The sequence below is a fragment of the Bison bison genome, unplaced genomic scaffold (assembly GCF_000754665.1).
Source record: "Bison bison bison isolate TAMUID 2011002044 unplaced genomic scaffold, Bison_UMD1.0 scf7180017864363, whole genome shotgun sequence".
In the NCBI taxonomy this organism is placed as follows: domain Eukaryota; kingdom Metazoa; phylum Chordata; class Mammalia; order Artiodactyla; family Bovidae; genus Bison; species Bison bison.
This window is the reverse complement of record NW_011494935.1, coordinates 656123-668888: the sequence shown is the minus strand read 5'-3', so window position 1 is coordinate 668888 and position 12766 is coordinate 656123. Positions and strand designations below refer to the sequence as shown.

General features: G+C 42.9%; 1 protein-coding gene across 1 annotated transcript in view; it reads right to left on the bottom strand.

Moving 5' to 3' along the window:
• ITK (IL2-inducible T-cell kinase) overlaps positions 1 to 12766 on the bottom strand; it is a 63818-nt gene that overhangs the window by 5051 nt on the left and 46001 nt on the right. Inside the window, exons 9-15 of the mRNA XM_010855281.1 lie at positions 9293 to 9375; positions 7196 to 7329; positions 6088 to 6162; positions 4310 to 4481; positions 3727 to 3943; positions 2742 to 2806; positions 2533 to 2651 (exon numbers count right to left, since the gene is read on the bottom strand). Coding sequence (XP_010853583.1) covers positions 2533 to 2651; positions 2742 to 2806; positions 3727 to 3943; positions 4310 to 4481; positions 6088 to 6162; positions 7196 to 7329; positions 9293 to 9375 — 865 coding nt within the window. The remainder of the gene's footprint in view (positions 1 to 2532; positions 2652 to 2741; positions 2807 to 3726; positions 3944 to 4309; positions 4482 to 6087; positions 6163 to 7195; positions 7330 to 9292; positions 9376 to 12766) is intronic.

The following is a 12766-nucleotide window of genomic DNA, read 5'->3' as shown; positions in this document are numbered from 1 at the left end:
AAAAAAAAAAAAAAAAAAAAAAAAAAAAAATAAATAAATAAAGTTTATGGATATCAAAAAAAAAAAAAAATAAATAAAATAAAATATAAACTCAATTTGATTAAAAAATACTGTGTTAACCGAGCAAAACTCTTCAGGTTGTCTATTTTTGACCTCTGATTTAATAACTTTTTCTTTTCTGCCCTCAGTAGAAATGTTACACCCAACTTTATATCTGGTCATTGGATGTCAGAGTGGGAACAGAGCTTGCAGGTCACCTAATCCAGTAGTTTTCAAAACAGAATCCAGAGAACTCAAGGGAAGAATTTTGCAAAATATGATCCCTCAAGCGTCTGAAGTCTTGAAAAATCATCTCAGAAATTTGTTCCAATGGCAGATCCTGGGGCCCAGTCCAGACAACTGGAAGAGAATTTCTGAGGGAGCCTCAGAGGTGCCTCAGGAGTTTGGGAAAATTCAGTAAATAAGCCTATTTAACACCCCAAGATGCCAGGATTTCTAGTGAGATTTCTTTGGAAAATGGGGGTTTGCTGCTCAAAGCTGGCTGGAAAACAATTGCTTTTATGCAAACCTTGTGATGCAGTGAGGAACTGAGTAAGGCCCCGAAGAGGTTTGTTGACTTGTTTAAAATAGAGTAGCTCATTAGGGCAAAAACCTTAAAATGCAAGACAAAGCCTAATGGCCGCAGGCAGCGAGCTCTCCTCCATCCACATTTCTGTTTCTCAGGGCTGTCACCCCAGTTTTCTCCCCCTTCCTATTCTGCTTCCATCAGTTAGTCTCATCTTTGGACACTTCAGATGACACATCCTAGGAAGGGACAGACTTTAAGCTCAGTCCTCTAATTATAAGATGCAGCAGCAAAGTCCTAGGCTGACAACCTGTGGCAGGATAAACAGCATTCCGAGTCAGGGGGTGAATGTGACGAAGTGGCCACGGCTGCAAACATTTCTTTATGGAACAACTGGCTTGGTGCAACGTGACCAGCTGTACCCATGGGGAGTGGCCACACCCTTCCTAGTTGTATGCACTGGGAAAAGAGGATCTGAGGTTGCTCTAGTGCAGTTTTATTTCTTCTGAGTTCATTCTGTACCTTCGTTTGACTATCAAAGTCATAACTAGGCCTGTTGAACAGAGGAACTGCTTTAAGGAACAATTTTTGTTGTTGTTGTGGTTTAGTAGCTAAGTCGTATCTGTCTCTTTTGTGACCCTGTGGACTATAGCCTGCCAGGCTCCTCTGTCCATGGGATTTCCCAGGCAAGAATACTGTAGTGGGTTGCCATTCCCTTCTCCAGGAGATCTTACTGACCCAGGGCTCAAACCTCCGTCTTCTGCATTGACAGATGTATTCTTTACCACTGAGCCACTTGAGAAGTCCAAGGAACAATTTAGAAGGACTCAAAATAAACATACCACTTGGCTGTTGGAAATGGACATTCTAAAGTACTGAAGAAGACTAATTAGTTCTTTTCCTAAGGGATTTAATTAGTCTTCTCCCTGGTTTCTACTACTAGTCAATATACTTGGCAAATCTTCCCTTCATACAGAATGGCAACATCAAACTCCAAACCATTCCTGTCCAAAGTAGAGTCCTTCTTACACTCCAGATCAAAGAGGTTGTCCAGGATAGTTTTGTGCACACTTTAATATGCACAGGCTATGATTTACAAAGATATGACATTTCCAGCAAGAACATTTAGTGCTCTTTGTCACACGGGCATCATTCATTCTTTCATTCATGCCCATTTGCACTTATGAGAAATTGAATTCCTACCATGGCCAGCCAATTTCATTGCCTATGTTTCTCCTGCTAAGTCAGTACTCCCTTTTCTTTGGACACACCAAACTTTGGCACTTGTTGCTGCCTTTGTTAGAGACCCTGTTTCCTGGATCTTCAAATGGAGACATCTTCCTCTCATCATTGAGCTCTCTGCTCAACAGTCACTGAGAGTCCTCTCTGAAGAGGCCTTCCTGGATGGATCCTGCTATTTAATACAGACCCTCCCTCCATTATAGTCTCTCTTTGCCCCATTACTGCTTTGTTTTATTCATAGCACTTGCTTACTACTCCCTGACTTTACACACATATTTGTTAGCTTGTTTACATGACTGTTATCTCTCCTTAAAATTTGGCTCCCGAAGTCTTTTCTATCCTATGTAACAATGCTTTGTGAGCACCCAGATTAGCCCCTGGCATGTAGTAGATGCTCAAAAAAATCATTGTTGAATGAATGGGTAATATACTTACTGAGGGTTAAATGTGGGAATAAATATAATGTTGGGAAAAAAACATGGTCCCTGCCCTCCAGGAACTCATATTCTAATCTTCTGACTCCTCCATCTCTTGATCTCACAGCAGCTGTCATCAGTATCCTGTTTTTTAATTTTTACCCCCATTTCAAAAATAACCAAGAATAAATACAATAATGAGTCTGTAGACTCTCACTGGGATGCCCTTACCATCCCAGCAATTGGACAAATAAAACAGCTGGCACACAGTCCCAGGTTATGTGGGTGTGGGGCCAGAATGATACTTACCAAATGACCACACATCTGACTTGCTGCTGTAGCGACTGAAGGAGAAGACTTCCGGAGATGCCCACTTCACTGGGAATTTGGTGCCTGTGGAACTGGTGTATTGGTCATCAAGGACGAACCTGGGAAGAGAGAGGAGAGAGATGGTCCGAGTGTCCTGGGGGCCTGCGTCTCATTCCTGAGACTTTGCTGCTACCATATCCCTAAATTACCTTGTCATCCCAAAGTCGGACACCTTGATAACTTGGTTTTCCCCAACTAAACAATTCCGGGCAGCCTGGAGCAGAGACAGGCAAACAAAAGGAAAAAGAAAACTTGGTGAGTAATCAGTAATTACGGAGTCTCCTATAATCACAGTGCTTTGCTTATATGGGAGCAATAAGGAGCTTCACAAATGTTAATTAAGCATCACTAGTGCATGATGGAAACTGAATGCGTAAGGTCTTTTTATCAGGGTGAGTAAATCTCATCTTTCATCTTCATTCCTGGGATCCTAATCAAAAAGAAATCCATGGTGTTGTGTAACCAATTATAAGCTCCAGTGCAACCCGATGTTAACCTTAGGGATGGTATGAAGAAGCTGTCATCCATTTGACTAAAGTGAGAATGTGTTAGGTTGCTAATTCTCTTAAAACTATTCCTCAATAGGGAGATGACATGGTCCCTAATTCACATCACAGAGTGTTGGATTTGAAGATCCCTTACTGATAAAAGATCCAGTGAGTCTTAAATTCTAATGTGCCTGCAAATTCCATGGGGTGGACATGTTAAAATGAATATTCCTGAGCCTCAACCCCCAGAAATTCTGAGGTTGGTTCTAGGATCACTCCAATGTGATTCTGATAGATCCTTGGATAACATTTTAAGAAAGCATGTACTTGTCAACTTCTCTCATTTTACCAAGAGGATGTGGAGGCATAGAGAGGTTAAGGAGGAGCCGCTGTTAGCTTCATTTTGGAAGAATGTAAACTCCAACTCAGAGAGTGAAAGTTAGAGGTGGGGCTGGGAATAGAGCCCAGAACTGAGTCCCATGAGGACCTCCCACAGTGGGTGGAGGAAAGAAGAAGTTGCAACGGGAAGGAAGAAAGCTTGTGCCTTTTTATTGATTCTTGCGTTCCCAGTGTTGGTAGTTCTGCATTTCATTGGCACATGCCCCTTCACCCTGAACTTATAAGGTTTTGCCCTGCATCCTCTTACCAAGTCCCTGTGGATGACACACGCCTCTTCCAGGTAGGCCATGCCCTCACATACGTCCAGACACATGCCCAGCAGGGTCTCCGCGGCAAAGAGCCCCCTCTGGCTACGCAGGTAATCTGACAGGCAGCCGTGTTCCATGAATTCAAACACCAGGCAGATGGGGGCCTGTTCCAGGCATACTCCATAGAGCTGGACTAGTTTGGGGTGAGAGAGTTTCCTGGAGAAAAATGGCAAGAGTTGAGATGGTCTAAATTCAGTTTCCCAAAATACACTCCCTCCCTCAAACAAAAATGTCTCATTGAGCTGAAGAATGGCACGGACTCAGCTGGTGTGTGTGAGGACAACAAAGGTGAGTGTGACTGGCATGCATGGAACCAGAGGAGAGATGGGTAGGAGATGAAATTAAGGAGTGGGCAGGGCCAGACCATGGCAGGCCTTCTAGACCACAGTGAGGAGCTTGGTGTTATTCTCCATGCCATAGGAAGCCATCGCTGGACTTGGGCAGGGAGGTGGCATAAGACGACATTAGAATGGCATTTAAAGATCACAGTGCTCTCTGTGTACTCTTGTTTTGGCCACTCACATCATGACTTCAGCCTCCTCAATGAAGTCCTCTTCTGACATAGCCCCTTCTTGAATGGTTTTGATGGCCACCTTGTCCTTGTTGAGCCAGTAGCCAAGGTGCACCAACCCAAACTGCCCACTGCCAATCTCCTGCACAAAAGTGAGCTCTGAGGGATCAATCACCCATTTCCCTGGAAGAGAAAGAGAGGGTTTTCCAGAGTTGGCAAGCAGTAGATACAAGGTATAGGACCACCAGGGAACTATACTGCTCTATATAGAATGTTAGACTATCGTTAATGTAGCTCAAAGATGGCAAATGGTATAAGCCCTCATACTTAGAACTATAGATAGGTAAAATTGTCTTCTTTCCCAAATAATAACATAGAATATGCACTGAAAACCATGAAAAAATGTGTGTGGGGACGATTACATGGAAAGAGGAAGGAGGATGGCATTCGTCGAGATATTAAAGTCAATGAAAGGGTTCTAAGGTCCCCATCATTTCCTGTACCTGATTGAAAATTGTTATGGTCATTTTTCATGTAGAGCAAGTTTTATTTGAATTGGTCATTCATTCATTCATTTATCCATCAAGAGCATCCATTTTGTGGACAGCACTTGTTAGGCCTTGGCAGAGGTAAGGTAGTAGATTCCAGGAGGAGTGGTACAGAGGTGCAGGCCAGCACACGGTCTAGCACGAGGTAGGCTCTCAACAAATGCTCAATAAATGAATAAAAGGAATCTGAATCTCAACCTCCATGCTGACAGAAATGAATGGGTTCATAAAATACTCCCTGGGCTTCCACCCAGCATGAACACATTAGGATTCTACAGGTATTAGAGTTACTTTATTTTTGTCAGGAGGCTGAGGAACACTATCCTCTCCTGACATTTGGTCTAGTACCATAAACAGTTCACTTTCTACCTTTTTGAGGCAGAGACTCAACAGGAAACAGTACCAAGCACCCACAGTGTGCAGACATGGTGCTGGTTACAGATGAGGAGCCCACGGCGACATTTCTCAAAGTATCACCCTCTAGCCCCTGGTGTCAGAATCACCCAGGGGACTTGCTGAAAATGCAACTCCAGGACCCAACTGTCAGGGATTGCGTTTTGGTAAGTGCTGGGTTGGGGCCGGGAGTCAATACTTTTCATAAGCATCCTAGATAACTTGAATGCCCACCGAAGTTTGAGGACCAGCAACATAAAAGATACAACATGAAAGTTACATCAGCCTTCTCCTCGGCCAGCACACTTTGGATCAGGGTATGTTTGCATCCCCAAATGCCTTCAGATCCCAGGCAGAAAGTACAAGGGGGTGAAGTGGTTTCATAGGGAAGGAAGGAAAAGTAAGGCCCATGGCCCTGGAGATGTATACCCTGCCTAAAAGCATTCAAAAAATTTTAACACTGCTATGTGGACACACACTTCTGGATGCTGCTAGCTTATAGCACCTGCAATGGACTGATAGCCAATAAACTAGATGATACAGAAGTTCTAGAAGATAGGCCAGAACACAGTGGTATACCATTGGTTTCTCATAGCACTAGTGGAATGCTCTGTACAGAGTAGGTGGCCAGCAAACACTTCATTGATATGACCTAGATAAAAGTGCATCTGTCTATCTATTTATTTTACACACATTGTAAATGTTCATTTGTGTATACCATCTCGAGATACATCTCCAGATATACTTGTTTAATGATCATTTTAAGTCTGGGGAAGTCCATTCACAATTTGCCCCAGACCTTTATGTGAGTTAGTGCAAATGAATACCATTCCCAAATGCACTCTTACCGTATCTCAGCCCTGCGGTGACGGGGGCTTTCTGCCTCCAGGAGCAAACTGGATACCGGAGTCTAGTGACCAGGCCTGGGTTGATTAAAAAGTGAAAGGCAGTTGTTAGAGCTTTACTGAAGCAACTATCTGAGTCAAATCACCAGGAAGAAAAAAGTGTAATCCAACACAAGAGCTATTTTTATTCTGGAAAACAAATTCCAAAGCCACAATCACTGATATTACACCTTCCCTGAGAGGACCTGTAATATCTCAAGTGGGTAGGTGGTTGGTGAAATCTCATGGTTCCAGCAGCAAAATTTGCTAATGGAAAGTATACTGCCTTATGACCCAGCAATCCTACTGCTGGGCATACACACTGAGGAAACCAGAATTGAAAGAGACACGTGTGCCCCAGTGTTCATCGCAGCACTGTTTATAATAGCCAGGACATGGAAGCAACCTATATGTCCATCAGCAGATGAATGGATAAGAAAGCTGTGGTACATATACACAATGGAGTATTACTCAGCCATTAAAAAGAATACATTTCAATCAGTTCTAATGAGGTGGATGAAACTGGAGCCTATTATACAGAGTGAAGTAAGCCAGAAAGAAAAACACCAATACAGAATTACTAACGCATATATATGGAATTTAGAAAGATGGTAACAAAAACCCTGTATTCGAGACAGCAAAAGAGACACTGATATATAGAACAGTCTTTTGGACTCTGTGGGAGAGGGTGGGATGATTTGGGAGAATGGCATTGAAACATGTATAATATCATGTATGAAATAAGTCGCCAGTCCAGGTTCGATGCACGATACTGGATGCTTGGGGCTGGTGCACTGGGACGACCCAGAGGGATGGTATGGGGAGGGAGGAGGGTTCAGGATGGGGAACATGTGTATACCTGTGGTGGATTCATGTTGATATATGGCAAAACCAATACAATATTGTAAAGTTAAAAAATAAAATAAAAAAAAAACACAAATATTTGGCATCCTTTGGTATTGGTATAAATCATTACTCTTTATAGTTGGTTTGTCTGGAATGATGGGTGTTTGTCACTTTTCTCCATGTACCCCTGCAAGGGCCCCCCTCTGGCCTTGTCCTGAGAACTCACCTCCTCCGTTGTGCTGGTGATAATTGATGAGGAGAGGGATGGAATCAAACACATACTTTTCAGCCACGTAATATCGCTTAGGGTTGTCATTTGTTTCTTTGATGTGATAATGCTTTATACAGGGGTTGTTCTCACTTAAACAAATGAGACATGCAGTGATTACTAAGAAGCAATGTTTGGACACAGAAGTATCTACTGGTAGCAGTATCCTAGAAGCTTTGCTTTTTGCCCTCTCACAAGCATGGCAGATATATTTTAACTTTTATGTCAGTCTTGACAGGTTGGCCCTGAGTGGTGTATGAAGGAAGATTCTGAGGGTGCGCCTGGACCCAGTTATGATTGGTCCCATGATGGATTGGTGATGTTTCTCCCCAAACCACAAAATGGGGGAAGGTCTTGTATCCATCCCCCAGGATCTTGTATCCATCCCCCATGGGAGGGCATGTTTGCCTTCTCCGCTGTGTGGATTTAACTAATCATCAGCATACGTTCAGAAAGCATCTCAGCCCATTTGTACGTATTTGACTTTGCATAGCAGAGTTAAGCCATTCATAAAAGATCTGCTTGCCAGGTTGCCACTTGGTTGGCTTCCGAGAACTTGGGTTTCAAAAGGGCTTCCACCATTCTCTAACTGGTAAGGATGTGCCTAAACATAAACAATGAGGTTTATGCTCAGCGTTTGCTTTTCTTCTGGGAGTCTGGAATTTTGCTACATGCCAGGCAGAGGGTACCTACATGACCAGCCACCAGTGAAAACTTTGGGTGCTGAGTGTCTCGTGAGCTTCCCTGGTGACACCATTTCACCCTGTTATGGCACTTGTTGCTGGAGGAATTAAGCACATCCTGTGTAGTCTACTAGGAGAGGACTCTTGGAAGCGTGCATTTGGCTTTCTTTGGGTTTTGCCCCACGTGCCTTTCCCTTGTGCTGCTTTTGCTGTATATACTTTCACTGTAAAAAGTCTTAGCCTTGAGTACCATCATATCCTGAGTCCTGAGCCTTCCTAATGAACAGCTGAATCTGGGCTGGGCTGAGGGACTCCCAACACAGACTTTATTTCTCATTCTTTTCCCATCATCCTTTTGGAGTCCCTGGTCCCCCAGCTATGGCAGAGGCATGGCCCCTTGGAGATGGGCATTGCCTTCTTTCTCAACCTTGGACAGACCCTTCCTCTTCACCACCTGGCTACACCCTGCTCTTGCTTCAAGTCTTGCTGCAGTCCTTCATCCTCCAGCAAGTATTCCCTGCATTGTGCGTGATGCTCAATCATGTCCTACTCTTTGCGACCCCATGGCCTATAGCCTGCAGGCTCCTCTGTCTGTAGGATTTCCCAGGCAAGAATATTGGAGTGGATTGCCATTTCCTTCTCTAAAGTGTTTGTTCCCTGAAGACACCTTAAAAATTACTTTTCTCTTAACTGGACTTTGGTCATTGCCACACTGCTTAGTTCTTAATGACTTTCTAGATAGAAAAGAATTTGTGACCTGGCTAAGCTTCTAGACAGTTTTACAGAGGAGACTGCGGTCTGAGGAGCATAGACCAGTGGTGAGGGTCTTGCAGTCAGCCAGCTGGAACATGAGGGCAGCTTTACCTCTGGTGTTGCCTCAGAAGGGGCCATCAGCTCTATGTGTGAAAGGAGCATAGTAGTACCTGCCTTTGGGGCTTATTATGGTTGGAAATGACCTATAAGATTCTTGCACATAGTAAGGACTCAATAAATGGGGGGTAGTTTTATCAGCAGAGCCAGAACTAGAATTCATTTTTTCTTGCTTGCAAAGTATCTTTTTTGTTATTCTTTGGATTAAATTATAAACATATTAAATACAGGACTAGATATTTTATTTCGTTAGAGCTCTGCACTCAAGGTTGCTAATTGGGGCAAGAACCTGGCATCCAGGCCCAGCTCTGTCATTTTCCAGTTAAGTGAGTTCAGCTATGTTGTTAATCTCCCTGGCCTTGGTTTTCTTAGAGGGATCAGGGACAATGCACTATTTCTAAGGACCCCTCTACCTCATCCACTGTCTGACATTGCTGTGTGTGGCTTGTTGATCACCCACCTCAGTACCATCTTTCCCCACTTTGCTGAGTTAGCACCATACCTTACGATGGCCTTGGTGAAAACGGACACGGTGTATGTCCCTGGAGTCCTGGAATCTCGCACCATAAAAGCTCCTTCTTTGCCCTGGAATGGTTAACAAGGATGAAAAATCAGTGATCCCAGGAAATCAGGCTCGTGTATCTAGCTCCACTTTCTTGCCCTTGAAAGGAGGAGATACCATAGGCCAGCTTGGCACAAAGCAGCCTCTCAGCAGTAGTGGCTACCATTTCACATATTCATTCAAGAGACATTTTTTTGAGCTCCTACTGTGGGTCCGACTATTCTAGTGATGACATAAACAGTAAACAGAGGCAAACAGACACAAATTCTGCCTTCTTGGGGCTCATTATAGATATTATCTAACCCTGACCACAACATTGCAAATTAGATGTTGTTATCCTCAATTTCCTGATGAAGATGCTGAGTGCTGCAGAGCTGAAGTGATTTTCTCATGACCTACAAATGTAGAGGGCAGACCTGGAGTTTGAACCTTGAATGTGGTGGGTGAGCAAAACCCTTGCTCATTCTACTAGTCCATGGTGCCTCCATTCAACAAATGTTAGAAGCCACTTGTCCATTTCCCACAAGGGCACAAAATTTCTGTCTAGGAAGATTCATCAGTTCCTTAATGGGAATATATACTGTAGACCCTTTTTCAAGTGCTGATTTTGCTGCAGGGCAAAAGGAGAAAGAACATAAAACTGCTGGTTGCAAGAGGGAAGTGCAGAGAAGGGGGAATTCTCCAAAATATACCCTCTACCCCACTGACAATTTTGCCAGTGCTGATGAAATAAGTACCAACAAATGGAGACACCAGTTTATTCATTCCTGGTAGGACCTTTAAAAATCTTAACTCTGATTTTGAGTACTTTGCGTCTGATGCTCTGTTCCTATACAGCTGTCAGTCTGTGCTGGTGACATTTGCAAAACTTATTTCTGTGGTTCACTTAACTTAGACGTAGTGAGGGCCGTAAGTGAAGGCCAGAGAGAGACAGAAGACTTGTGAGGCAGGCATACGCTTGAGATATATGGAGCAAAGTATGTACAATTTAGATCAACATAAGGCCCTAATCCCCAAAGTGGGTCATCTATACATAAACATAATACACATAGGTGGTTATACTAATCGTTTGAATCCTATAATCTCAGGGTTAGAGAAGATCCCAGAAAGGTTTTCTACCCCAGAATTATCCCAACCTCAGTACTATGGACATTTGGGACCTAGTATTTCTTTGTTGAGGGGACTATCCTGTGCATTATAGGATGTTTAGCAGCATCCCTGGCCTCTATCAACTGGATGCCAGACATTGTCACATGTTCCCTTGGGGACAAAGTCACCCTTGGTTGAATATCACTGATCTGGCCTAACCCCGTGTGCCCCAAACTTTACTGATGATCACAAAATCAAGTGAAGAATCTAAAGCACAAAACAAGACCAAGAAAAACAATGACCACAAAGCAGTTGACCATGCTCCCCTTGATACCTGCACACTTGGAATCTCCAGGGCTGGGACTCTGGGGCTTGAACTTTTAAAAGGCTTATGGACATTCAGATTTGGTCTTCTACTGACTCAACCAAATATGCATTTCTTACTTTAACCATCCTGATGAGTCGTCTCTGTCTTTTGAAAGAGCACTTATAGTTGGAAAGCTCATCCTCACACAGAAATGTAACCTACTTCCATTGACTTGGCCCTAAACCTGCAAAGGCGCATGTGTAGGGGACAGTTGGCCCTTACATCATTGTGTGTTCTCCAAACCTAGAGTTTTACCCCATAAATTCTCTGAGTTTCCCCAAACTCTTCTCTCTGCTGGGAGTTTCAAGAGTCTATTTTGAAATTTGAGGGTGGTGGAGGGTAGGGGAGTTGGATGAAAGTGGTCAAAAGGTACAAACTTCTAGTTATAATAGAAACTTGGGGGACATCATGTACAATATGGTGACTGTAGTTAACAATACTGCATTGTATATTTCAAAGTTGTTTAAGAGCTTAAACGTTCTCACCACAAGAAAAAATGTAGCTATGTGTGGAGATTAATGTTAACTACACTTATTGTACTAATCATTTTGCAATATATACATAAATCAGATCATTAAGTTGTATACCTTCAACTTATGTCATTTGTCAATTATTATCTCACTAAAACTAGAAAAAGAAAGAAATTTGAAGCTGACACCTGACTCTTCAGGTCTCTGTTTTACCCTTGACCTTACTTTCTCAAGGTTGTGAGGTAGGGCTTCCCTAGCTGTTACCTAAAAGCAGGGGAAGAATTGATGAAAATATAGAAAGCTACTACATTTCTTTTTATAAGATGTCATAGTATTCGAGGACAGTACTAGTATTCTTTGTACACACAGAATTTACTTTAATGATTCTGTACTTCATGAATTTTTTTAAAATGTAAGAAAATGAGTTGCAAATCTTTCTGGACCAATAGAGTAACCTTATACGCCCCTTGTAGCCTTCTGCATTGTCCACAATGTGCTGTGTGCATGACCTTGGACATGGTTAGGCCAGAGGAGAACTAACAGATTCTTAGTTTCTTTTTCTCAGATATGAATGTAAACTGTTTATCCAGTGCAATAAGAAAGACCCTTATAACTTGCTTGCAAATTATTCTTTTAAAAAACTTGATTTCCCCCGCATTGGGATCAGTAGTGAATTCAATTTCTGAGGTAAAGCTGAGCTATATGACACACACACACACACACAAAATCCCAGATTAGTTCATTAGATTTTAAAATAGTTTTTGAAGCCTAATTTAGATACCATGAAATGATCCTTGTTTAAGTGTACAATTCAATGATTTTTATCAAAATCAAAGAGTTATGTGACCATCACCATGATCTAATTTTAGAATATTTTAATCTCTCCCAAAAGACACCTCAGGATCATTTGCACCCCTGCACTTTAATTTGCCTTCTTTATAGATTTGCCTAGTTTAGAAATTCCATATAAATGAAATTGTATATGTGGTCTCTTTTGACTGGATTCTTACTCTTAGCATACTGTTTATAAGGTTCATCAACTTGTAACGTCAGAGAAGGCAATGGCAACCCACTCCAGTACTCTTGCCTGGAAAATCGCATGGATGGAGGAGCCTGGTAGGCTGCAGTCCATGGGGTCGCACAGAGTTGGACATGACTGAAGCTACTTAGCATCAGCGGCAGCAATATTCTTTTGTATGGATAACACCTGGAGAAGGCAATGGCACCCCACTCTGGTACTCTTGCTTGGCAAATCCCATGGACGGAGAAGCCTGGTGGGCTGCACTCCATGGGGTCGCGAAGAGTCGGACACGACTGAATGACTTCCCTTTCACTTTTCACTTTCATGCATTGGAGAAGGACATGGCAACCCACTCCAGTGTTCTTGCCTGGAGAATCCCAGGGACGGAGGAGCCTGGTGGGCTGCTGTCTATGGGGTTGCACAGAGTCGGACATGACTGAAGCAACTTAGCATGGATAACACATTTT